The sequence below is a fragment of the Argopecten irradians genome, chromosome 9, assembly GCF_041381155.1.
Source record: "Argopecten irradians isolate NY chromosome 9, Ai_NY, whole genome shotgun sequence".
Lineage (NCBI taxonomy): Eukaryota > Metazoa > Mollusca > Bivalvia > Pectinida > Pectinidae > Argopecten > Argopecten irradians.
This window is the reverse complement of record NC_091142.1, coordinates 38,464,896-38,490,236: the sequence shown is the minus strand read 5'-3', so window position 1 is coordinate 38,490,236 and position 25,341 is coordinate 38,464,896. Positions and strand designations below refer to the sequence as shown.

The 25,341-nt window shown below is 30.8% G+C and overlaps 1 protein-coding gene across 1 annotated transcript; it reads right to left on the bottom strand.

Annotated features, from left to right (window-relative positions):
- Positions 1–1,263: 1,263 nt before the first annotated feature.
- On the bottom strand, positions 1,264–25,341 carry LOC138332277 (serine/threonine-protein kinase RIO2-like). Its single transcript, XM_069280299.1, is given in 11 exon segments — positions 1,264–1,640; positions 1,643–1,669; positions 1,672–2,148; positions 3,157–3,229; positions 3,647–3,739; positions 4,272–4,463; positions 5,029–5,117; positions 19,658–19,778; positions 21,190–21,244; positions 24,070–24,183; positions 24,838–25,341. Coding segments are annotated over 11 exon segments (1,485 nt in total). The 5' UTR covers positions 24,977–25,341; the 3' UTR covers positions 1,264–1,535.

Here is a 25,341-nt window from a genome sequence, read left to right as displayed (position 1 = left end):
ACTTCTGTACTTTCTGAGAAATAGCGGGTAACAAACTTTAACTATCAAAATCCAAGATGGCCGCCAGTCGGCCATCTTGTTGACCGATTGGTCCCACAAATGCAACATGCACAACTAGGGCCCTAGGGAACCTACATGTGAAATTTGAGAAAGATCCCTTCACAACTTTCTGAAAAATAGCGGTAACAAACTTTAACTATCAAAATCCAAGATGGCCGCCAGTCGGCCATCTTGTTGACCGATTGGTCCCAAAATGCAATATGCACAACTAGGGCCCTAGGGGAACCTACATGTGAAATTTGAGAAAGATCCCTTCACAACTTTCTGAGAAATAGCGGTAACAAACTTTAACTATCAAAATCCAAGATGGCCGCCAGTCGGCCATCTTGTTGACCGATTGGTCCCAAAATGCAATATGCACAACTAGGGCCCTAGGGGAACCTACATGTGAAATTTGAGAAAGATTCCTTCAGTACTTTCTGAGAAATAGCGGTAACAAACTTTAACTATCAAAATCCAAGATGGCCGCCAGTCGGCCATCTTGTTGACCGATTGGTCCCAAAATGCAATATGCACAACTAGGGCCCTAGGGGAACCTATATGTGAAATTTGAGAAAGATTCCTTCAGTACTTTCTGAGAAATAGCGGTAACAAGAATTGTTAACGGAGCGATTTGACCCCCCCCCCTACGGACGGACTGTACGAGTCTAAGGACGGACGGACTAAACGACGGACATATGACGGAAAGATTTGAATAGCCCACCATTCAGATGATGGTGGGCTAATAAAATGAAGACAATCACAGAAATAAAAGAGACCAATCACAGCCTGCAGAAACTTCTATTGAAGATTACAGAGATTGACTCAAAAGCATCACAGTCAACCCAGGGTTCAAACCAAAAAATATATTTCATTGGCGATAAAATTGTGACTTTGTCAATTCAACCACAGTGTACTGTTATTCAATTATTTTGATATTCATCAAAGGACTTAACTCATTTGTAGTTGCACAGAGAGCCTTTAGGTTTGCTATAACATAGTCCAAGAGTGGATATTTGCAAGTGATAGTAACCTCTTGAATATCAAGGATGATCTCCAAACAGAAATGCATAACTGTTTATGGAAGATTCATTCAGTACTTTTAGAGAATACATAGCTGGTGATAAGTTTCAGAATCTGAGACGTAACTTGTCGGCCATGTTTTTATAACGATCACAAGGACCAAGTGAGCTAATAACATAACACATCTAATAACGTAACACATTTGAAATCTTGGTAACAATTTAATTTATTATAAAATATGTTCAATCACTCAACAAAAAATGTTGAATTTTAATTTAAAGAATATACCTGTTATAAAGGACACCTGTCTATAAAGGACAGATTCATCAACCTAAGTTGATGTAATTTTCTAGATAGTTGACCTCTGTATAAAGGGCACCTGCCTTTAAAAGTCACTTTTGCTATGTCCATTTGCTGTTCTTTATGGACAGGTTTGACTGTAATATGATGCGACAATGATATTTCATGGTAGATCAATACCACGTCGCAGAGAGACTGTCCTTGATGTCATGTTTTGTGTTACGTTTTGACTGTGTGACAATCGATGCCTCTCCTTTCTTTCTGATACGCCTGGCGTTCGTAGCTTCTCATGCTTCTGTTTGAGCTGTCCATCTTCATTTTCTCCTTGACGATTTCGGGGGGGTCCATAGACGAGGCGTTGCTGGACATACTGAGGGAGCTACGCTGCCTTGTGGTGGTGAGATGAGAGTTTGTATGCTCCATACTCTCCTCATTTCTAAAAGGTTTGTAAGCTCTGTTGGTATCACTTAAATCCTCCAACTGCTCCTCCTCATCATCGTCAGATAGTCTGTCCTTTACATCGTCCTTGTCTTTTGTATCCACCACATTATCTGTTAAACGTTCCTCCACACAACTCGCACATGCCTCAGACGCCTCATCTGTAACATTGTCATTAGATGTTGGTTTAGCTTCTAAAGGTTCAGATTCCAGCTCATTATCACTTTCCTCTTCAATTTGGTCTTCATCTTCATCAATGACTTCATCTTCATCACCAGAAATATCTTCATCTTCCGCATCTTTCTCTGATGACTCTGGTCCTTGAAGTATGTTTAGTTCCTCAGCAGCCTAAATAAATCAAGTCAGAATCCATTTATTACATATGGCAAAATAAATCCATTATATTTAATAAACAATTTAATAGTAACAAAATCATTGTCTAAGGCGTTTAACACAGTTTTACAAATCCAGGGATTGATGCTAGCGGTGGTCCTGTGGCCTCGTCCTGTGGCCCGAGGCCACAAGAAAAATGGAAGGACCACTAAGTCATTCTTGATTGGTGGTCCGTTGGACCACCTAAAATATTCATGATATTATTACCTCTTTCAATTGTTTTTCTAATTCACCATTCCAAGTTGATAGTCTTTTTGTTTTTTTTTTCTTTTTTTTTTCTCTCTCTCATAATTTGTAATATTGACCGATGCCGTAAATCGTGGTACCGGAACTCTCTAACGGATGGAGAGTAAAAATATGTCCTTTATGCCAATAAACGGCCATGAAGACAATGATGTTATGTATTTGTGCTTTTTTTTATTACATGTTGGAAGGACCACCTGAAATTCAGAAGGACCACTAGAAAAAAATATTTGGTGGTCCTGCTGACCACCTCCTAAAATAAGTTGCTATTTAACCCTGAAATCCTGCTTTCCTCAATTTTTCAAGGGTTACTTCCTTGTAATACTGTGGTAATATCTTCCCCCGGATTATGTCAAAGCAAAATTTAAGGTATTTCAGGGGAAGAAAAAAATCCAATCAGATCTATAGAGCCTTTCTTTGAAGATTATGCAGAGTGACACATACCTTCAAAGCAATACAGTCAACCACAGTGTTTTCAGTTATTCGATTATTTTGATGTAGATCGAAGGACCGAATTACCTGTATCATCTGCTGTCGCACACAGAACCTTCAATTTTTCTATGATATGTTATAGGGGTGGATATAACGACAGTAACAGTAACCCCTAGAATATCGAGGATGGTAAAGTTACAGAATTTGTAAAACTAATTGTGGAATATTTATAGGATGTAACTTCACAGGATTGATGATTAATGAGGACTTCATAATTAGTATAGTTACCTCGTCAAATGTGCTGGCCATTTCCTTTGTAAATCCACTGGCTGATACTTCTACATCCAGGTTATCATCTCGTCTGTAACATAAAATCACACAGCCATAATTATTCCGCTTTACACATTTGATCTGGTTAATATTCTGATATAAATGTGATACTGTATAACATGAAATGTTGTTGTGAAGTTGCATTCTCTGTTTTTGGGGTTAATGTTGAATCGTGAATAAAAAACAAAGAACTTGGTTTTATACATTATTGTCACCAAACATGAATATTTCAACCCATGAAATATTTTTAAATCTTTAAACGGAAAAGAAAGTGTTAATGAACATTTCATGTTATACAGTACAACGAAAATACTTCATGCAGCAAAAAGAATTGAAGAGCCCAAAATGGATAGGTGTACTCTTAATAAATTGAGAATGAATTCAATTAAATTCAACAACAGATATAACCAAGGTACCAGGATTTGAACATTGGACATTTCTTACATACCTTATATCTGAAAACGTTGGGTAAAGCTCACTTTCATAATGAAATCGTCTGGCAAAGAATTCACGAATGCATCGGACATCTCTGTTGAAATACCTAGGAAGAAAGATGATACTTGTATATAAATATTATATATATCTGCTTAATCTCTTTCTTTACAAGTTTTCTTGGAATCCAATCATTGAATTGATGGTTCAATACTAAGTCTCTATAACGGTAGCAGGATAAGACTTTGTCGACCATCAGCGACCAAGTAGTTCAATCAACATAGCATCTGGCTAGTGTTCAGAGGTCTCAGGTTCGAATACTGGTCTGTCTGCTACATTGTCTCCTCTCCTGTTACGTCTCCTCTCCTGTTATTTGACATTGACATACCGATCAATAAATCACAGTACTATGACATGTCGATCATCAGCAACCATGTAGCTCAATCTGTAGAGTATCCGGCTAGTGTTCAGAGATCCTGGGTTCGAATATCAGTCTGGCTGCTTAATTAATTTTCTCCTCTCCTGTTAAATACTAAAGAGTAACTTCCCTTGTTAGCTGCTGATGTATCTTACACATGGAAAGGTGAGTTTGCCAATCCCTGATAGTATAAAAGTTACTTCATGAACAAAAAAGCACTTACCATTCTGCATTGAAGTGGGATGTGGAGATCATCTGTGGAAAATCGTACATAGTCACTGTTCCATCATCATCAACCATCAGATTAAACTCGTTGAAGTCTCCGTGGATAACTCCACAGTTTCCCAGACGGACTATCAATTCCATACAGTCATTGTATACCTGAGCTGGGTCCGATAACTCACGTACCTGGCATCTATAGGGTGAAACATATCAATCACTATTTTAATATTTTTTAGTAACAACTTTCTGTTGTGGCTACTAATTGTCTGAAAATCCCTAATGATATAAGTGATGTATATATTAATTTACGTAAATAAACAGTTCTCGGATTTACTTGGATCTCGAAATACTCTAAAATATATAGCACACGAAAGAAAGTTGGTTTACAGTAATGAAGGGGCCATCTATTAATAGGACTAGTCCAGACAGTACTGACTAATTTGGAACTTGTCATTTTGTAGTAACTGGTGGTTACCTAAGATAACGATACGGCAGATTTAGATGAAATGGAAAGAGGGTGGCAAGCAAAAATTATTTTCATACTGTTACAATTTTGTTTGTCATTTTCACGTCAGTAAAAGTTAAATGCATAAAGAGGGTGGTGCCAGTTGCAATTGTCTAATTTACGAAAGGGTAAAGTGTCTCGCCCAAGAACATTTCCACAGCACCACAGACCAGTCGATTTCTCACCTACCAACAACTTCAATGTTTAGATACAATCATAATAGGACTACAGTTTAGGAGTTGATGAGACTTACAGAGGATGTCCACTCAGCAGTTCCATGATGACTGTGTGTCTGTTGAAGTCCTGTGGCTTTGGTACAGGGAACTTTCTATCATATAAAGCCTAAAGAAGGTAATGGTGAATTGGGTGGTTAACATTGATAGAGAATGATTTACTTGAGAACTCTCTAGTATGATTTACTTTAGAACTCTCTAGTATGATTTACTTTAGAAACTCTCTAGTATGATTTACTTTAGAACTATCTTTCTCAGTATGATTTACTTTAGAACTCTCTAAGTATGATTTTACCTTTAGAACTCTCTAGTGATTTACTCTCTTAGTATGATTTTAACTTTAGATCTCTCTAGTATCTGATTTACTTTTAGAACTCTCTATATGATTTGCTATTTAGAACTCTAGAATGATTTACTTTCTCGAACCTCTCTAGTATGATTTAACATTTAGAACTATCTAGTATGATTTACTTTAGAACTCTCTAGTATGATTTACTTTAGAACTCTCTAGTATGATTTACTTCTATGAATTTAGAACTCTAGTATGATTTACTTTTCGAACTCTCTAGTATGATTTACTTTAGAACTCTCTAGTATGATTTAACTCTCTAGTGATTTACTTTAGAACTCTCTAGTATGATTTACTTTAGAACTCACTCTCTAGTATGATATTTAAGATTTACTTTAGAACTCTCTAGTATGGATTTACTTTAGAACTCTCTAGTATGAATTTACTTTAGAACTCTCTAGTATGATTTAAACTTTAGAACTCTCTAGTATGATTTAACTTTAGAACTCTCCTAGTATGATTAACTCATATGATTTACTTTAGTAAACTCTCTAGTATGATTTACTTTAGAACTTCTCTAGTATGATTTACTCTATGATTTACTTTAGAACTCTATAGTATGATTTACTTTAGAACTCTCTAGTATGATTTACTTTCAGAACTCTCTAGTATGATTTACTTTAGAACTCTCTAGTATATGTTTTAACTCTTCAGAACTTTAGAACTCTCTAGTATGATTTACTTTAGAACTCTCTAGTATGATTTACTCTATGATTTACTTTAGAACTCTCTAGTATGATTTACTTTAGAACTCTCTAGTATGATTTACTTTAGAACTCTCTAGTATGATTTACTTTAGAACTCTCTAGTATGATTTACTACTCATGATTTACTTTAGAACTATCTAGTATGATATATTACTTAGAACTCTCTAGTATTAGATTTACTCTATGATTTACTTTAGAACTCTCCTAGTATGATTTACTCTATGATTTACTTTAGAACTCTCTAGTATGATTTACATTTGGAACTCTCTATTATGAACTTACTCTATGATTACTTAGAACTCTCTAGTATGATTTACTTTAGAACTCTCTAGTATGATTTACTCTAGAAACTCTCTATTATGATTTACTTTATGAACTCTCTAGTATGATTTACTTTAGAACATCTCTAGTATGATTTACTCTATGATTTACTTTAGAACTATCTAGTATTACTCTATGATTTACTTTAGAACTATCTAGTTATGATTTACTTTAAGAACTCTCTTGTATGATTTACTCTATGATTTACTTTAGAACTCTCTAGTATTGATTTACTCTATGATTTACTTTAGAACTCTCTAGTATGATTTACTTTAGAACTCTCTAGTATGATTTACTTTAGAACTCTCTAGTATGATTTACTTTAGAACTCTCTAGTATGATTTACTTTAGAACTCTCTAGTATGATTTACTTTAGAACTCTCTAGTATGATTTACTTTAGAACCTCTCTAGTATGATTTTACTTTATGATTCTACTTTAGTTATGATTTACTAGTATGATTTACTTTAGAACTCTCTAGTATGATTTACACTCTATATGATTTACTATAGAACTCTCTAGATTCACTGATTTACTTTAGAACTCTCTAGTATGATTTACTTTAGAACTCTTACTATGATTTAGTAACTTTACTAGTATGATTTCTCTCTATGATTTACTTTAGAACTCTCTAGTATGATTTACTTTAGAACTCTCTAGTATGATTTACTCTATGATTTACTTTAGAACTCTCTAGTATGATTTACTTTAGAACTCTCTAGTATGATTTACTTTAGAACTCTCTAGTATGATTTACTTTAGAACTCTCTAGTATGATTTACTCTATGATTTACTTTAGAACTCTCTAGTATGATTTACTTTAGAACTCTCTAGTATGATTTACTTTAGAACTCTCTAGTATGGAACTCTCTAGTATGATTTACTTTAGAACTCTCTAGTATGATTTACTTTAGAACTCTCTAGTATGATTTACTTTAGAACTCTCTAGTATGATTTACTCTATGATTTACTTTAGAACTCTCTAGTATGATTTACTTTAGAACTCTCTAGTATGATTTACTTTAGAACTCTCTAGTATGATTTACTCTATGATTTACTTTAGAACTCTCTAGTATGATTTACTTTAGAACTCTCTAGTATGATTTACTTTAGAACTCTCTAGTATGATTTACTTTAGAACTCTCTAGTATGATTTACTCTATGATTTACTTTAGAACTCTCTAGTATGATTTACTTTAGAACTCTCTAGTATGATTTACTCTATGATTTACTTTAGAACTCTCTAGTATGATTTACTTTAGAACTCTCTAGTATGATTTACTTTAGAACTCTCTAGTATGATTTACTTAGAACTCTCTAGTATGATTTACTTTAGAAACTCTCTAGTATGATTTTACTCTATAGATTTACTTTAGAACTCTCTAGTATGATTTACTTTAGAACTCTCTAGTATGATTTACTTTAGAACTCTCTAGTATGATTTACTTTACTCTAGAGATTTATGTAACTTTTAGAACTCTCTAGTATGATTTTACTTTAGAAGCTCTCTAGTATGTAATTTACTTTAGAACTCTCTACTATGATTTACTCTATGATTTACTTTAGAACTCTCTAGTATGATTTACTTTAGAACTCTCTAGTATGATTTACTTTAGAACTCTCTAGTATGATTTACTTTAGAACTCTCTAGTATGATTTACTTTAGAACTCTCTAGTATGATTTACTTTAGAACTCTCTAGTATGATTTACTCTATGATTTACTTTAGAACTCTCTAGTATGATTTACTTTAGAACTCTCTAGTATGATTTACTCTATGATTTACTTTAGAACTCTCTAGTATGATTTACTTTAGAACTCTCTAGTATGATTTACTTTAGAACTCTCTAGTATGATTTACTTTAGAACTCTCTAGTATGATTTACTTTATGATTTCTCTCTCTAGTATGATTTACTTTAGAACTCTCTAGTATGATTTACTTTAGAACTCTCTAGTATGATTTACTCTATGATTTACTTTAGAACTCTCTAGTATGATTTACTTTAGAACTCTCTAGTATGATTTACTCTATGATTTACTTTAGAACTCTCTAGTATGATTTACTTTAGAACTCTCTAGTATGATTTACTTTAGAACTCTCTAGTATGATTTACTTTAGAACTCTCTAGTATGATTTACTTTAGAACTCTCTAGTATGATTTACTCTATGATTTACTTTAGAACTCTCTAGTATGATTTACTTTAGAACTCTCTAGTATGATTTACTCTATGATTTACTTTAGAACTCTCTAGTATGATTTACTTTAGAACTCTCTAGTATGATTTACTCTATGATTTACTTTAGAACTCTCTAGTATGATTTACTCTATGATTTACTTTAGAACTCTCTAGTATGATTTACTTTAGAACTCTCTAGTATGATTTAACTTTGACTTAGAACATCTCTAGTATGATTTTAACTAGAACCCTCTATTAAGATTTACTTTAGAACTCTCTAGTATGATTTACTCTATGATTTACTTTAGAACTCTCTAGAATATGATTTTACTTTAGAACTCTCTAGTATGATTTACTTTTGAACTCTCTAGTATGATATACTACTCTCTAGATGATTTACTTTAGAACTCTCTAGTATGATTTACTCTATGATTTACTTTAGAACTCTCTCTATGTATGATTTACTTTATGAACTCTCTAGTATTGATTTACTTTAGAACACTCTAGTATGATTTACTCTATGATTTACTTTAGAACTCTCTAGTATGATTTACTTTAGAACTCTCTAGTATGATTTACTCTATGATTTACTTTAGAACTCTCTAGTATGATTTACTTTAGAACTCTCTAGTATGATTTACTTTAGAACTCTCTAGTATGATTTACTCTATGATTTACTTTAGAACTCTCTAGTATGATTTACTTTAGAACTCTCTAGTATGATTTACTTTAGAACTCTCTAGTATGATTTACTTTAGAACTCTCTAGTATGATTTACTTTAGAACTCTCTAGTATGATTTACTCTATGATTTACTTTAGAACTCTCTAGTATGATTTACTCTATGATTTACTTTAGAACTCTCTAGTATGATTTACTTTAGAACTCTCTAGTATGATTCTACTTTAGAACTCTCTAGTATGATTTACTCTATGATTTACTTAGAACTCTCTAGTAATGATTTACTTTAGAACTCTCTAGTATGATTTACTCTAATGATTTTACTTTAGAACTCTCTAGTATGATTTACTTTAGAACTCTCTAGTATGATTTACTCTATGATTTACTTTAGAACTCCAGTCTATATGATATACTTTAGAACTCTCTAGTATGATTTACTTAGAAACTCTCAGTGATTTACTTTAGAACTCTCTAGTATGATTTTACTTTGGAGAACTCTCTAGTATGATTTACTCTATGATTTACTTTAGAACTCTCTAGTATGATTTACTTTATGAACTTGCTAGTATGATTTACTTTGAACTCGTAGATTTACTTACTTAGTAACTTACTCTATTATGATTTACTTTAGAACTCTCTAGTATGATTTATTACTTTAGAAACTCTCTAGTATGATTTACTTTTGAACACTCTAGTATGATTTACTTTAGAACTCTCTAGTATGTGATTTACTCTATGATTTACTTTAGAACTCTCTAGTATGATTTACTTTAGAACTCTCTCTAGTATGATTTACTTTAGAACTCCTCTAGTATGATTTGACTCTATGATTTACTTTAGAAACTCTCTAGTATGAGTTATTTAGAAAATCTCTAGTATGATTTACTATTTTAGAACTCTCTAGTATGATTTACTTTAGAACTAATCTAGTATGATTTACTTTAGAACTCTCTAGTATGATTTACTCTATGATTTACTCTATAGAACTCTCTAGTATGATTTACTTTAGAACTCTCTAGTATGATTTACTCTAGATTTACTATTAATGATACTCACTCTATATGATTTACTTTAGAACTCTCTAGTATGATTTACTTATATTTACTTTAACTCTTCTAGTATGATTTACTCTATGACTTTACTTTAGAACTCTTCTAGTATGAGTATCTATGATTACATTAGAACTCTCTAGTATGATTTTACTTTAGAACTCTCTAGTATGATTTACTCTATGATTTACTTAAGAACTCTCTAGTATGATTTACTTTAAAACTCTCTAGTATGATTTACTTTAGAACTCTCTAGTATGATTTACTTTAGAACTCTCTAGTATGATTTTAGCTTAAGAACTCTCTAGTAACTCTTAGTATGATTTACTTAGAACTCTCTAGTATGATTTACTTTAGAACTCTAGAACTAGTATGATTTACTTTAGAACTCTCTAGTATGATTTACTTTAGAACTCTCTAGTATTATTTACTTTAGAACTCTCTAGTATGATTTACTTTAGAACTCTCTAGTATGATTTACTCTATGTTTTCCATTAGAACTCTCTAGTTATGATTTACATATAGAACTCTCTAGTATGATTTACTCTATGATTTACTTTAGAACTCTCTAGTATGATTTACTTTAGAACTCTCTAGTATGATTTACTTTAGAACTCTCTAGTATTCCACTCTATGATTTACTATAGAAACTCTCTAGTATGATTCACTCCATATGATTTACTTTAGAACTCTCTATTATGATTTACTTTAGAACTCTCTAGTATGATTTACTCTATGATTTACTTTAGAACTCTCTAGTATGATTTACTTTAGAACTCTCTAGTATGATTTACTTTAGAACTCTCTAGTATGATTTACTCTATGATTTACTTTAGAACTCTCTAGTATGATTTACTTTAGAACTCTCTAGTATGATTTACTCTATGATTTACTTTAGAACTCTCTAGTATGATTTACTTTAGAACTCTCTAGTATGATTTACTCTATGATTTACTTTAGAACTCTCTAGTATGATTTACTTTAGAACTCTCTAGTATGATTTACTTTAGAACTCTCTAGTATGATTTACTTTAAAACTCTCTAGTAAGATTTACTCTATGATTTACTTATAGACACTCCAGTATGATTTACTTTGATCTCTAGTATGATTTAGAACTCTCTAGTATGATTTACTCTATGATTTACTTTAGAACTCTCTAGTATGATTTACTTTAGAACTCTCTAGTATGATTTACTTTAGAACTCTCTAGTATGATTTACTTTAGAACTCTCTAGTATGATTTACTTTAGAACTCTCTAGTATGATTTACTCTAGAACTACTCTAGTGTATGATTTACTTTAGAACTCTCTAGTATGATTTACTTTAGAACTCTCTAGTAGTATGATTTACTTTAGAACTCTCTAGTATGATTTACTTTAGAACTCTCTAGTATGATTTACTTTAGAACTCTCTAGTATGATTTACTTTAGAACTCTCTAGTATGATTTACTTTAGAACTCTCTAGTATGATTTACTTTAGAACTCTCTAGTATGATTTACTTTAGAACTCTCTAGTATGATTTACTCTATGATTTACTTTAGAACTCTCTAGTATGATTTACTTTAGAACTCTCTAGTATGATTTACTCTATGATTTACTTTAGAACTCTCTAGTATGATTTACTCGAATGATTTTACTTATAGAACTCTCTAGTATGATTTACTTATAGAACTCTCTAGTAAGATTTTACTTTAGAACTCTCTAGTATGATTCTACTCTATGATTTACTTTAGAACTCTCTAGTATGATTTACTTCCTCTAGTATCTCTATATGATTTACTTTAGAACTCTCTAGTATGATTTACTTTAGAACTCTCTAGTATGATTTACTCTATGATTTACTTTAGAACTCTCTAGTATGATTTACTTTAGAACTCTCTAGTATGATTTACTTTAGAACTCTCTAGTATGATTTACTTTAGAACTCTCTAGTATGATTTACTTTAGAACTCTCTAGTATGATTTACTTTAGAACTCTCTAGTATGATTTACTTTAGAACTCTCTAGTATGATTTACTTTAGAACTCTCTAGTATGATTTACTCTCTCTAGTATGATTTACTTTAGAACTCTCTAGTATGATTTACTTTAGAACTCTCTAGTATGATTTACTTTAGAACTCTCTAGTATGATTTACTCTATGATTTACTTTAGAACTCTCTAGTATGATTTACTTTAGAACTCTCTAGTATGATTTACTTTAGAACTCTCTAGTATGATTTACTTTAGAACTCTCTAGTATGATTTACTTTAGAACTCTCTAGTATGATTTACTCTATGATTTACTTTAGAACTCTCTAGTATGATTTACTTTAGAACTCTCTAGTATGATTTACTTTAGAACTCTCTAGTATGATTTACTTTAGAACTCTCTAGTATGATTTACTTTAGAACTCTCTAGTATGATTTACTCTATGATTTACTTTAGAACTCTCTAGTATGATTTACTTTAGAACTCTCTAGTATGATTTACTCTATGATTTACTTTAGAACTCTCTAGTATGATTTACTTTAGAACTCTCTAGTATGATTTACTTTAGAACTCTCTAGTATGATTTACTCTATGATTTACTTTAGAACTCTCTAAAATGTATGATTTACTCTAGTATATTTACTTTAGAATGACTCTCTAGTATGATTTACTCTAGTATGATTTACTTTAGAACTCTCTAGTATGATTTACTTTAGAACTCTCTAGTATGATTTACTCTATGATTTACTTTAGAACTCTCTAGTATGATTTACTTTAGAACTCTCTAGTATGATTTACTTTAGATTTACTCTCTAGTATGATTACTCTATGATTTACTTTAGAACTCTCTAGTATGATTTACTTTAGAACTCTCTAGTAAGATTTTAGAACTCTCTATATGATTTACTTTAGAACTCTCTAGTATGATTTACTTTATTTATTTAGAACTCTCTAGTATGATTTACTTTAGAACTCTCTAGTATGATTTACTTTAGAACTCTCTAGATATGATTTACTTTAGAACTCTCTAGTAATGATTTACTCAATGATATTACTCTCTAGTATGATTTACTCTAAGTAATGATTTACTTTAGAACTCTCTAGTATGATATGAATTACTTTAGAACTCTCTAGTATGATTTTACTTTAGAACTCTCTAGTATGATTTACTTTAGAACTCTCTAGTATGATTTACTTTAGAAACTCTCTAGTATGATTTACTCTATATTATTTACTTTAGAACTCTCTAGTATGATTTACTTTAGAACTCTCTAGTATGATTTACTCTTATGATTTACTTTAGAACTCTCTAGTATGATTTACTTTAGAACTCTCTAGTATGATTTACTCTATGATTTACTTTAGAACTCTCTAGTATGATTTATTTTACTCTCTAGTATGATTTACTTTAGAACTCTCTAGTATGATTTACTCTATGATTTACTTTAGAAACCTAGTATGATATTACTTTAGAACTCTCTAGTATGATTTACTTAGAACTATGATTTACTTTAGAACTCTCTAGTATGATTTACTTTAGAACTCTCTATGATATTACTCTATTATTTACTTTAGAACTCTCTAGTATGATTTACTTTAGAACTCTCTAGTATGATTAACTCTATGATTTACTTTCTAGAACAAGTTATGATCTAGTATGATTTACTTTAGAACTCTCTAGTATGATTTACTTTAGAACTCTCTAGTATGATTTACTTCTCACTAGAACTGATGATTTACTTTAGAACTCTCTAGTATGATTTACTTTAGAACTCTCTAGTATGATTTACTCTATGATTTACTTTAGAACTCTCTAGTATGATTTACTTAAATTTACTTTTAGAACTCTCTAGTATGATTTACTTTAGAACTCTCTAGTATGATTTACTTTAGAACTCTCTAGTATTAGATTTACTCTCTAGTATCACTTACTCTAGATACTTTAGAACTCTCTAGTATGATTTACTTTAGAACTCTCTAGTATGATTTACTCTATGATTTACTCTCTAGTAACTTTATTTTAGGATTTACTAGTTATGATTTACTTTAGAACTCTCTAGTATGATTTACTTTAGAACTCTCTAGTATGATTTACTTTAGAACTCTCTAGTATGATTTACTCTATGATTTACTTTAGAACTCTCTAGTATGATTTACTTTAGAACTCTCTAGTATGATTTACTTTAGAACTCTCTAGTATGATTTACTTTAGAACTCTCTAGTATGATTTACTCTATGATTTACTTTAGAACTCTCTAGTATGATTTACTTTATGACTCTCTAGTAAGATTACTTTAGAACTCTCTAGTATGATTTACTCTATGATTTACTTTAGAACTCTCTAGTATGATGATACTCTAGTATGATTTACTTTAGAACTCTCTAGTATGATTTACTTTAGAACTCTCTAGTATGATTTACTTTAGAACTCTCTAGTATGATTTACTCTATGATTTACTTTAGAACTCTCTAGTATGATTTACTTTAGAACTCTCTAGTATGATTTACTTTAGAACTCTCTAGTATGATTTACTTTAGAACTCTCTAGTATGATTTACTTTAGAACTCTCTAGTATGATTTACTTTAGAACTCTCTAGTATGATTTACTTTAGAACTCTCTAGTATGATTTACTTTAGAACTCTCTAGTATGATTTACTTTAGAACTCTCTAGTATGATTTACTCTATGATTTACTTTAGAACTCTCTAGTATGATTTACTCTATGATTTACTTTAGAACTCTCTAGTATGATTTACTTTAGAACTCTCTGTATGTATGATTTACTTTAGAACTCTCTAGTATGATTTACTTTTAGAACTCTCTAGTATGATTTACTCTATGATTTACTTTAGAACTCTCTAGTATGATTTACTTTTAGAACTCTCTAGTATGATTTACTTTAGAACTCTCTAGTTTATGAACTCTACTTTAGATTTCTCTATAGGATTACTTTAGAACTCTCTAGTATGATTTACTTTAGAACTCTTAGTAATTTTACTCTAGTATGATTTACTTTAGAACTCTCTAGTATGATTTACTTTAGAACTCTCTAGTATGATTTACTTTAGAACTCTCTAGTATGATTTACTCTATGATTTACTTTAGAACTCTCTACTATGATTTACTTTAGAACTCTCTAGTATGATTTACTTTAGAACTCTCTAGTATGAACTTTAACTTTAGAACTCTCTAGTATGATTTACTTTAGAACTCTCTAGTATGATTTACTCTATGATTTACTTTAGAACTCTCTAGTATGATTTACTTTAGAACTCTCTAGTATGATTTACTTTAGAACTCTCTAGTATGATTTACTTTAGAACTCTCTAGTATGATTTACTCTATGATTTACTTTAGAACTCTCTAGATTTACTCTATGATTTACTTTAGAACTCTCTAGTATGATTTACTTTAGAACTCTCTAGTATGATTTACTTTAGAACTCTCTAGTATGATTTACTCTATGATTTACTTTAGAACTCTCTAGTATGATTTACTTTATGATTTACTTTAGAACTCTCTAGTATGATTTACTATATGATTTACTTTAGAACTCTCTAGTATGATTTACTTTAGAACTCTCTAGTATGATTTACTTTAGAACTCTCTAGTATGATTTACTTTAGAACTCTCTAGTATGATTTACTCTATGATTTACTTTAGAACTCTCTAGTATGATTTACTCTATGATTTACTTTAGAACTCTCTAGTATGATTTACTTTAGAACTCTCTAGTATGATTTTAGAACTTTAGAACTCTTAGAATTTACTCTATGATTTACTTTAGAACTCTCTAGTATGATTTACTTTAGAACTCTCTAGTATGATCTATATTTACTTTAGAACTCTCTAGTATGATTTACTCTATGATTTACTTTAGAACTCTCTAGTATGATTTACTTTAGAACTCTCTAGTATGATTTATGATTTACTTTAGAACTCTCTAGTATGATTTACTCTATGATTTACTTTAGAACTCTCTAGTATGATTTACTTTAGAACTCTCTAGTATGATTTACTTTAGAACTCTCTAGTATGATTTACTCTATGATTTACTTTAGAACTCTCTAGTATGATTTACTTTAGAACTCTCTAGTATGATTTACTTAGAATACTCTAGTATGATTTACTTTAGAACTCTCTAGTATGATTTACTCTATGATTTACTTTAGAACTCTCTAGTATGATTTACTTTAGAACTCTCTAGTATGATTTACTTTAGAACTCTCTAGTATGATTTACTCTTTAGAACTCTCTAGTATGATTTACTTTAGAACTCTCTAGTATGATTTACTTTAGAAGAACTCTCTAGTATGATTTCTCATATTTACTTTAGAACTCTCTAGTATGATTTACTTTAGAACTCTCTAGTATGATTTACTCTATGATTTACTTTAGAACTCTCTAGTATGATTTACTTTAGAACTCTCTAGTATGATTTGATTTACTTTAGAACTCTCTAGTATGATTTACTCTATGATTTACTTTAGAACTCTCTAGTATGATTTACTTTAGAACTCTCTAGTATGATTTACTTTATGAACTCTCTAGTATGATTTACTCTATGATTTACTTTAGAACTCTCTAGTATGATTTACTTTAGAACTCTCTAGTATGATTTACTTTAGAACTCTCTAGTATGATTTACTCTATGATTTACTTTAGAACTCTCTAGTATGATTTACTTTAGAACTCTCTAGTATATGATTTACTTTAGAACTCTCTAGTATGATTTACTTTTTTACTTAGAACTCTCTAGTATGATTTACTTTATGAAACTTTAGATGACTTCTCTATGATTTACTTTAGAACTCTCTAGTATGATTTACTTTAGAACTCTCTAGTATGATTTACTCTAGATTTACTCTCTAGATATACTTTAACTCTAGTATGATTTACTTTAGAACTCTCTAGTATGATTTACTTTAGAACTCTCTAGTATGACTCTCTAGTATGATTTACTTTAGAACTCTCTAGTATGATTTACTTTAGAAACTCTCTAGTATGATTTACTCTATGATTTACTTTAGAACTCTCTAGTATGATTTACTTTAGAACTCTCTAGTATGATTTACTTTAGAACTCTCTAGTATGATTTACTTTAGAACTCTCTAGTATGATTTACTTTAGAACTCTCTAGTATGATTTACTTTAGAACTCTCTAGTATGATTTACTTTAGAACTCTCTAGTATGATTTACTCTATGATTTACTTTAGAACTCTCTAGTATGATTTACTTTAGAACTCTCTAGTATGATTTACTCTATGATTTACTTTAGAACTCTCTAGTATGATTTACTTTAGAACTCTCTAGTATGATTCACTTTAGAACTCTCTAGTATGATTTACTTTAGAACTCTCTAGTATGATTTACTCTAGATTTACTCTCTAGTATGATTTACTTTAGAACTCTCTAGTATGATTTACTTTAGAACTCTCTAGTATGATTTACTCTATATGATTTACTTTAGAACTCTCTAGTATGATTTACTTTAGAACTCTCTAGTATGATTTACTCTATGATTTACTTTAGAACTCTCTAGTATGATTTACTTTAGAACTCTCTAGTATGATTTACTTTAGAACTCTCTAGTATGATTTACTCTATGAACTCTCTATAGAATTACTCTAGTATGATTTACTTTAGAACTCTCTAGTATGATTTACTTTAGAACTCTCTATGATTTACTCTATGATTTACTTTAGAACTCTCTAATATGATTTACTTTAGAACTCTCTAGTATGATTTACTTTAGAACTCTCTAGTATGATTTACTTTAGAACTCTCTAGTATGATTTTACTTTAGAACTCTCTAGTATGATTTACTTTAGAACTCTCTAGTATGATTTACTTTAGAACTCTCTAGTATGATTTACAGTATGATTTACTTTAAAACTCTCTAGTATGATTTACTTTAGAACTCTCTAGTATGATTTACTTTAGAACTCTCTAGTATGATTTACTCTATGATTTACTTTAGAACTCTCTAGTATGATTTACTTTAGAACTCTCTAGTATGATTTACTTTAGAACTTTAAACTCTCTAGTATGATTTACTTTAGAACTCTCTAGTATGATTTACTCTATGATTTACTTTAGAACTCTCTAGTATGATTTACTTTAGAACTCTCTAGTATGATTTACTCTATGATTTACTTTAGAACTCTCTAGTATGATTTACTTTAGAACTCTCTAGTATGATTTACTCTATGATTTACTTTAGAACTCTCTAGTATGATTTACTTTAGAACTCTCTAGTATGATTTACTCTATGATTTACTTTAGAACTCTCTAGTATGATTTACTTTATGATTTACTTTAAACTCTCTAGTATGATTTACTCTTATGATTTACTTTAGAACTCTCTAGTATGATTTACTTTAGAACTCTCTAGTATGATTTACTCTTATTTACTTTAGAACTCTCTAGTATGATTTACTTTAGAACTCTCTAGTATGATTTACTCTATGATTTACTTTAGAACTCTCTAGTATGATTTACTTTAGAACTCTCTAGTATGATTTACTCTATGATTTACTTTAGAACTCTCTAGTATGATTTACTTTAGAACTCTCTAGTATGATTCTATTTACTCTATGATTTACTTTAGAACTCTCTAGTATGATTTACTTTAGAACTCTCTAGTATGATTTACTCTATGATTTACTTTAGAACTCTCTAGTATGATTTACTTTAGAACTCTCTAGTATGATTTACTCTATGATTTACTTTAACTCTCTATATATGATTTACTTTAGAACTCTCTAGTATGATTTACTTTAGAACTCTCTAGTATGATTCACTTTAGAACTCTCTAGTATGATTTACTCTATGATTTACTTTAGAACTCTCTATTATGATTTACTTTAAAACTCTCTAGTATGATTTATTTAACTCTCTATGATTTACTTTAAAACTCTCTAGTATGATTTACTTTAGAACTCTCTAGTATGATTTACTTTATGATTTCAGTGATAAATCTACGTGCGCATCCCGAGTCCTTGACTCACAGAATTTTAAAAGGACCATGAAAATTCTGGGAATGGGTACCTATAACACTGTGGGACCCATTGTTTTCACAAAAACCATTGAAAAGGACCCACGAAAAATAATCGTAGATTGAACACTATGATTTACTTTAGAACTCTCTAGTATGATTTACTCTATCATCAAACTCTTTCATTGGTACAATTAATTGATGAGTATAACATCATATTTTACAAAGAAAGTTATGCAATTAAATTATTTTTGCTCACAAAGTAATGATGTCACAATCAATATCTACTTGCAAGGGAGATAATTCTACAATATTTCAGCTACAATGATATTCGTAACAAAACTACCTAGGCAAGCAATATTTTAAAATTAAAGATTATTTTAATAATAATACCTTCATATAAGCAAATTCCTTCATAGCGGCCAGTCTAGACAGATAAAGCCAGGAAGCATTCTTCCTGTGTTTGTGATAATCTCTCTTGTTCTTCAACTGTCGGAATGACGTACGACCCAATCTAACAACAAAAACATTAATACACACTGCATCAATATTATGTTATTTGATTTGATGGATACTTTATAACTTTAAATATGAATGATAGAACTTATTCTTTCTAAAGTATGTGATTTGGTCATGACGATTAACTACTATTAACAGACAGGGCCAGATTTAGAAGAACGAGGAAAGTCAAAGTACCACCAACTTACAGTAAAAGATGCTTCACCGCCGACAAATAGTATTTTTTCACTATCAAAAACAGGAGAAGACGATTTAGTATTTTTCTTCAGTTACAAAAATTACTTACTTTACACCATTACCACCATTGAAAAGTTTGAGCTTTTAATTCAACGTCAAGTTAGAAATATGAAAAATAATTAATTGCATCCCGAAAAATTCCGACGCACTATATCCTATATGGAATGAAGTACTGATTGCGCATGCACCAAAGGCAAAATGAAAATATATATATTATTTTTGTGTTAATTAGACATACATACACACGATTGAACACCAATTATTGTTCAAACTAGAACACTGACACGTCAGAAAGGGCCCCGCTATGTGTCTGACGTGCTTAAGTGGAAAAGTAGTATTTTGACAACGAATTCTTCGGTGTTAGCTATATGTTGCTAATAAATAATTAATGTCAACATTAATTGGGAAACCGATGATGGTACATTATTATAATTCTTTGGAAAAAGTCTTCCAAGTATTTAACTTCCCCATGATCTTACCTTTGGTCAGTCAAAACTTTGGTGAGTTGACTTCTTGTTTAATTCTGAACAACTCTGCTTCATTATAAATGTTGTAGCAAAATGTTCATGAGAAAATATTTTTTTTAAATTTGACCTTGACCTTTGACTTAGTAACCTTGGCCCATGACCTTACCTTTGGACAGTCAACTCCTTGTTTAATTCTGAACAACTTTGCATCATAATGTTATAACAAAATGTTTATCAGTTAATTAAGAGCAACAACATTGTGATTTTTTTAAATGTTAAAATCCAAGATGGCCGATTTTTTAATTTAATTTCAGCCTGAAAAATTACCAAGCAGATCTAGGATGGATGGGGAATCATCATGTAAAATATGGGGAAAATACTCCACTCCCTTCGATCATTAATGTGCAAAAGAAAAAAAAACGGACAGACGGACGGACGGACGGACAGACAGACGGACGGACAACCTGATTACTATAGGGCACCCGCATCTCGATGCGGGGCCCTAATGATGAATATCATTCATGCTCTGTCGGCGGTGGAGCATCTTTAATTACTGGTATTTGGAAACTGTCTCTCCTGGGTTTTAAAATATAGCAGTTGTGTTAGAATGTCAGAACACCTTAGCAAACGAACCAAAATAATCCTGTTTAAACTTTAAAATTCTACAATTCGCTAGGTAACAATTTTGAAATTAGAACATACCGATGTAGCTTCATAGCATATTGGTGATCTTTCTCATCAGCTACTATGTAGAGATCTGAAACATAACAATGATATGAAATATTGTCAAGACTGTCTATAAAGGATATATATAGATGACTTATTTCTGCAGTGACTAACTTGCATTTCCATGCCTAAACAATTTTGTAACTGAAAGTTAATTTCATAATTTGGAATAATTAATATGTTGTTCTACTGTATCTGTGCTGAAAACATTTTTATGACTTTTTTGTGATTTCTAATCACCTGTGATACTCAAAAAAATTAACAGCACACAAAAATATATTGGTTTGCAGTAAATCATATTTTTTGGAAAGGTCAGTTGATTAGTAAATTAGGTAAACTTGATGGAGTTGATTCAAATCTACCTGGTCTCTATAGAAGAATTCATTTATATAGAGGTGCACTTTCTAACTGGTTCAATTGTGTACATATGTACAATTTTGTATTTGCTTGAGATGCAATTGTAGACATTCATTATGAAACATTTTTGCCAATAAGCATGCTTTTCATTGAAATATCAAAAGGAAAATGTGTTACAAGGAACTAAATATCTAATTAATTAAAAATTAATTATCACAATGAAAATTAATCGTTCACTGGATTTTCAATAGCAGCCTTCTAAAATGTAATTAAAATTTTTATTTTAGACAACTTGTAAAGTAGGATAACCGAGATAATAAAATATTTTCGGGTCGTACTTGCTGTAGAATTCACATTGACAGGGAAAACTTCTCAAATCAACCTGACATCTAAGTATTTGATATAGTAAGTACTAGCTGCAATATTGTAGCTCAAAAGACTTTTTGACAGAAAATGGTGTCGTCTTTAGAGCTACAATTGGTGCCTATAGGAGATTTCAGAAAAGATGGCGATGACGTCACACAAAGGTACATCCGGGCGCTCAAAGGTACAACTCTGTATATCTACACATAAACATAGTGGGAACACAGCCGCTTGCGATGATTGTTTACATTCTATTGTAATAAATAGTGCGACAATCCGAGAACTATTGCGTTATTATTATTATAAAAAGGGTAAATAAATATATTTAACAAAAATATTTAGATATAAACATCTGGTATTCATATATTTTACTCTGTTTATACTCCATTTTCGACCGCCACGAGTAAAAACACGGTCGACATTAGACATACGTATAAACATTGACAGAAGTTACAAAATGAACAGAAACTACATATTAAATTCCCCAAATAGTTTCCCCAAATAATATAATGACATTTTAATAAGCGACTACTGTTTTCTAAGTTTAACTTGGTAAAACATCTTACGATGTGTGATTATGACCAAATTAAAATTTGCCTTCGTAGATTACCCCAAGCGCACGGCAGCCATTACGTACAGTACTGCCGAGATCCCGAATTTCGTCATTTTTAAGAGTCACAAAATTATATATTCTGGTTAACTTTTTCGTCAGAAATTTTGGAATTTAGTTTATGACATTCAAATGAGTCATTTTATAGTTTCTTTTTATCATATTTTAAAACAAAACTTCGAGTATTTTAGGATTCTCGAAGCCGTGCGCAATGTGTCCTGGTCGGCATTTATAGTATTACGATCTAGCTATGTTGTAATTCATAAATCTAAATGAAGTCTATCTAACATGCATTCAAATTACTTAAAAGTAATATCACCTCAATTTGGCATTTCACATAACGGCACATGGAATAAGGGTGACTAAAAATTAAAAAATAAACTCATGAAATTGAACGATTTCACTATTTTATTTTTCGAGATATCGGCAGCAATACTGTACGTGTACGTACACATACATCTTCTTTTATGTGTAACAGTGGTTTATACCATTTATTTAAAACCAGATATACATAGGAAATAACGAAATATATATCTTTTACAAGTACTTGTTGAGATATACGTTGGTAATTACGTATAAATATTATTAATTTCCCAACTATTGGCTGTCGACCGAGGTGATCTACCGGCGAAGCCATGCTTGAGCGGCCGTAGTCTGACCAGGTGGTTCACATTTCGTTATATTTATATTAAATAGTGTTATGAACAGATTTTCCGTGTATTACAGAAATATGATACATTGAAAATCAATTATTTATTCATAACTTTTTCACAACATGGATTTCTACGTGTGAACAAAAAGCGGGTACATGTGACGGCCCGGCACCGCTTCGCAAGCTGGCCTCAACACTATATATAAATCTACACAAATATATTTAGCAATAAGAAATTGTAAATATAAATGTCTGTAAGCTCTGAAACAATAAGAAACTATTTTAATGCCAGAATTTGCAAGTATGAAAGTGTATACTTTTGTCACAGTATCGATTTTGTAGCAGTGATGTACGTATCTGTTATTGTTTTTATAAGTCGCCATATTGTGTTTGTACCTTTGAGGACCCGGATGTAAACTTTCTGTGACGTCACGCCATCTTTTCTGAAATCTCCTATTACTGCTAATGGAGCAAAGTAATGATTGTGCAAACCATTCTAAAACGTTTGTTTGCATTTTTATCGTACTTGTTTGATATCGCTTACCTACCAGGCAATAAAACTGAACCACATAAAATAGCAAATTCTCATCGAGGCATTATTTTTACATAATACATAAGAAGGTCTTTCTGAAGGGAATTTATACGGCAAGTCCACAAATTGTGAATTTGACGTCTTGTTATGTTTGTTTTGGACAAAAATAATATGTAAATGCATGTATACGCATAAAATAATTGGAAACCTACAAAAAAAGTATAGATAACTATGCCCGAGTGATTTTCGGAGGCAGTGCTCCACTACGACACATAGGGACCAATTCGTACCCGGCCGAAAGGTATAGTAGGCCGGGTACGTATATTCGTTCTAAGTAAGTACCTGACTCCTTTCCGACACCTATCTGGTTGCCCACAGAATGAATGATTCCACGACTGGTTAAAGCTTTCAGAGCCAGATAGTCATAGCCACTGTTCGTCAGTCTGTAACCATTTTCTGCAAATAGAAAAGTTCAATATGAAAGAGGTCTCAAAAAGATAGTATTTCAAAAACATTACTAAAGAAAGTATCTTCCTCCCCTATATTGGAATGGGTCTTGTTATGTCTTATTGTAAAACCTGATTGCTAATCAGTATATCATTTAAATGATCAGGATTTATTGCATTTAAGAGGACTATCTGTGTATCTTTAAAGACATACAAGAAATATAATATTTTAATGATTGTATTAAATTAAATACAAGTTTTTCTTTAAATGACAAATTAAATGTCATTGGAGAAAAAAAATTGAAGAATGAAATTGCCAAGGAATTTGACATCAAAGCAAGTACATTTTTCGTACTTATATCAAATATCATCTGTTCTGAAACAATGGGAACAATTCTTAGTGATCACGAACAGAGATGTTGTTCTCTAAAATGAAAATGAATAAGGATGGAAATTATTAGATATCGAAGAATATTTATACAAGTGGTATATATTATATTGTTCTTATTAAAATATGCAATGGCTATGGGATGTAGAAATGTTAACACACTCAGTTCAAATCCTGCATAATGTGAAAGGATTTGAAGGAATTTGTAATAATTTGGACTGTACATTAAAGTGCTATGTATAGTTTTTCTGTACTTTCTTTACAAATTACACAAACCTTTTTTTCCTGCATGTTCATAACAAACAAGTTTATGTTTGGCCAGCTCCTTCAGGACTTTGTGACAACCTCCCGCATGTAGATGTGCAATGGACGCCACTAGAGGAGATGGGACAATCTCATGATTTTTCATGCCCATCTCAACCTAAAAGGATGAAATTTTTTTTTTTTAGTCCATGCAGCACATAAACTAGACTGGCCACCAGACGCTAAATTAATAATTATTAATAAGATGTTCTCAACAGAATTTTGCTATAGATTTCTTTTCAATAAGATAATTTTATGTTAATCAGAGGGAAAGTGTACATTGGGTTGCGCCCTCTAATATAGATTATCTCCCCTTAATTTGAATCTTAGGTAGGAATTTAGACATTTAAACAAAAATCATCTTGTCAAATTTTAGTGATGTTTTTAATATTCTAGAGACTGGTGGCCAGTCTATACATAAACAGAAGAAGATTAGAAGCATGCAATTAAACTACTCGCTACAGGTAACAGCACTGC